Source organism: Cyprinodon variegatus, unplaced genomic scaffold, assembly GCF_000732505.1.
Source record: "Cyprinodon variegatus isolate N-32 unplaced genomic scaffold, C_variegatus-1.0 Scaffold8, whole genome shotgun sequence".
In the NCBI taxonomy this organism is placed as follows: Eukaryota; Metazoa; Chordata; class Actinopteri; order Cyprinodontiformes; family Cyprinodontidae; genus Cyprinodon; species Cyprinodon variegatus.
Window position 1 is genome coordinate 471,288 of NW_015150461.1, and position 3,213 is coordinate 474,500.

The window sequence follows — 3,213 nt, forward strand, 5'->3', positions numbered from 1 at the left end:
AAAAAATATAAAATATTGTGTCATTTTTGTCATATAAATGGAGTATTGGCTTCAAGAATCGGTCTGAAAATATCAGCAGCACATCTCAGGGATTAATGTCAAATAATCGGCTTTAAAAAAAATAAAAAGAAAACCATGTATCGGTTGATCTCTGTCTAATTTATTCAAGATGTATCTTATTTTCATTTTTTATAGAATATTCAATACAGAATCTAAAAAAATGTCAATTTCCTGACAATCACAGTATTCCATCATTTATACTTTAAAGGGTTAAATAATGAAAAAAGTCAATAAATGAACTGGACATGATAAATTACTGGCTTTATGCGGCATATCTATAGTTCACATTTGTATTAACAGCAGGTAAGGATGTAATAAAACCCAGATCCTTCTAATAGATCATCTCTTGCCTGTCTTTAGAACTGACAGTTATTTTTCTCTTAATTTTTATAGTTAGTGTCAACTTCTTTTATTTGGTGAAATCCTGCTTTAGAAATCCTCTGTTTAATATCCATCTCTTGCTTTTACTGTGTCACTTTGTTAGTTTTGGAGTAGAAAGGGGGAATAACTAAGCAGGTGGACATTCTCTCCTCTGACAATCCTATTTAAGAATGCAAGAAGAGCTTCCTGGAGTCAGATCCAGGTTTGCAGAGTTCAGTTTGCTGACAGGTGCCTGGGCTCTGCTGGGCGCGCTAATCCTCAGGTTACTTCATCTGTGTTTGTCCGTCACTCATGTGCTGCTAGACAAACCAAAGGCGAATTAAACTGAAACTCAACGACATGCAGATGCGATCTGTGCCGAATTTGTATGCAAAGCACCGCTGTGATTCCTATCATGCGGGGCTGAATGACATATCCATCATTTTCATGTAAGGCAGAGGATATGAAAAGCACACCGGGCGCATTCATTTCCATCCTTTGGTGCGCTGCCTGTGCTTTGGTTTGTAGTTGTGCGTATTGATGATATGTAAATGTTTTCATAAGACGCTGGACAGCAGGCGCGCTCCATTCCCCGAACGGGATCCGCTCCTGGTTTTGCTCCTCCTGCCTCCTATGCATGGTGTGTGTGTCAGTGTGTATACCTTCCCCTGACTCTCAGCACTCCGGCATTGCTGTGCAAGCAGATGTTCTGTCCTCCGCTGCCAATTCTTTCCATTTTTTCGCATTTGGAGAAGGTACCTTTGCAGGCAAAGGCTGCAAAGTGACGAGAAGAGGCAGAAACTGCAGCCCTCCTCCTTTTTCCTCCTCCTCCTCCTCGATTCGGCGACACAAGGAGAGTTTTAAACGGCTTTGGAGCGATACAGTAGAGGCTACAGTAGAGGCGAGCACAGGCTTCCTCCACCACACCTGTGATGCGTTGTTCTGAGCAACGGAGACGCACGAGCTGGATGTGGATGGCCACGGCGCGGCACGAGGATACATACTGAGGGAGGAAATACACTTAATAAGGAAAGAAAAGCACAGAAAAAGTGCATTAAAGGACACTGTTCGGACCTGAAAAAGATTTATCATCCTGTTTCATCGCTTTTAAAGAGCGTAAAGATGCCCTTACGTCGGGGCCCCTTTGTCCGCTGCTGGTTCAGCGCTGCGCTCCTTCTGCTGGGGCTCGCTGCTTTCTCCTCCACCAGTGGTAAGTTGCACTTTATCATTAAGGTGATTAGTTTCATTATTTTATTTTATTAAAAGCGCGCTGGCTGGAAATACAGAAATGATAACATCGCAAGTTATCTGCTGTTAGATTGTCTTTCTTTCTTCTTTTATTTTTGGATTCTTTTGTTGATCAAGCTGGAGCGCATGATGGAGCGCATGATGGAGCACGTTCCTGGCAGCGGTTATTGTTCAGTAATTTGCTAGCTGTACATCACTCCTCAATTAGCCCACACCTACAAGGTTACAGCTCCTCCAAGGTTAAAATCTCTCTTAATCTAGTGTTTTTTATTCTTTCATCTTTCGGAAATACCAGAAATATAACCAAAGCATTGGAGTTTATTGCGTATTATTCGCCTTTGGTGCAACTTTGAGCAGCACCTGCATGTTAACCTGCCGCATAAAAGATGATTGAGGAGGTAATGAAGTAAAGAAAAAAAGAAAGAAATGGTCTTTGTTCACGTGTTCACATGCACCTTCCATTCGACCTTCCTTATGATGATAAAAGTTGCGCTCTTTTTGTTCCCAGCATGAGTTCATCCTCTTGAATCTGAATCCTCTGCTGGCTGCAGCCGACTAGGATCATTGAACTCCTCCTCGTCCCGCCGCCAGCACTCATTCCTGCTGTATTCGCAGGATGCTGACAGCTTTACTGAGTTGGTTGACGACCTACTCGCGTTGATGAGTTATATTTTATGATGTAGCCCTGGCCAGACGCTCCAGATTGCATGCAAATGAGCCCTGATGTACAAAAACAATCTCAGTGAGCTGAGCCCAGAGCATAAGGGACAAGTTTCTCCCAGCAGCTGTATAAAAAGCATGAGGACCAACATGATCCCTGTTTTAATGATAGCTGCAGCAGGCAGCCTCTCATTGGTCCCATGGCCAGGGCCAGCCCGAAGAACAAGCGAACTATGAAACAGTTTTTAAGGCCAGTAGAGGCTCCTCAACATTGTTTTTTAAAGAATGTTCTACACGAAAAAGCAAACTTATTATTATTTACTATTTTATTTATTTTGAGTATTTTTAATAGTTTTATCTTTGTGTGTTAGCCTCTTTGTTGCTCTGTCATAAAAAAAAATAAAAATAAATGTCCAGGTGTAAGAAGGCACCAGCGCCCCTTGTAGGATGAAAAGAAATAGAAAAACTAATGGATAATTAATGTAAACTATGGATATTCAAGTAAAAATTGATCAAAAGAGATTATATATCTACCAGTTAAACATAGAAACGTTTAAAAGTTGTATCATTATGTCAAAAGTCTAAATGTAATGTCACAATTAGTTTATCAATGATTCTCTGCTTGTTTGTGTGATGGGATTCTATTTTCCTGCACAATCTGGACTCTTTTAAAAGAAAACTAAATAAGTAAGTTTTTCTAAAGTTTATTATAACAATACAAGCTAAACTTAAGTCTCAAAAGAGATACATTTTAATGAAGATATTGAGTGTTTCCAGGCTAATATAAAAAATATGATTTTTTTTTTACTTTTTAAGGTTTAAGGCATCAGATGGCTTATTTACTTAGAAAATATATAAAAAAAGACTGTAATAAATTAGCAGTCT

General features: G+C 39.8%; 1 protein-coding gene across 5 annotated transcripts in view; it reads left to right on the forward strand.

The window, feature by feature from the left end:
* Positions 1 to 1,085: 1,085 nt before the first annotated feature.
* unc5a (unc-5 netrin receptor A) overlaps positions 1,086 to 3,213 on the forward strand; it is a 246,368-nt gene continuing 244,240 nt past the window's right edge. For 4 of the 5 annotated variants that reach the window (XM_015377447.1, XM_015377463.1, XM_015377479.1 and 1 more), the window contains exon 1: positions 1,087 to 1,630. In XM_015377447.1, coding sequence (XP_015232933.1) covers positions 1,543 to 1,630 — 88 coding nt within the window. In that variant the 5' untranslated portion in view covers positions 1,087 to 1,542. Of the gene's footprint in view, positions 1,631 to 3,213 lie in introns of all 5 variants that reach the window. The other variant, XM_015377456.1, reaches the window with a different exon arrangement.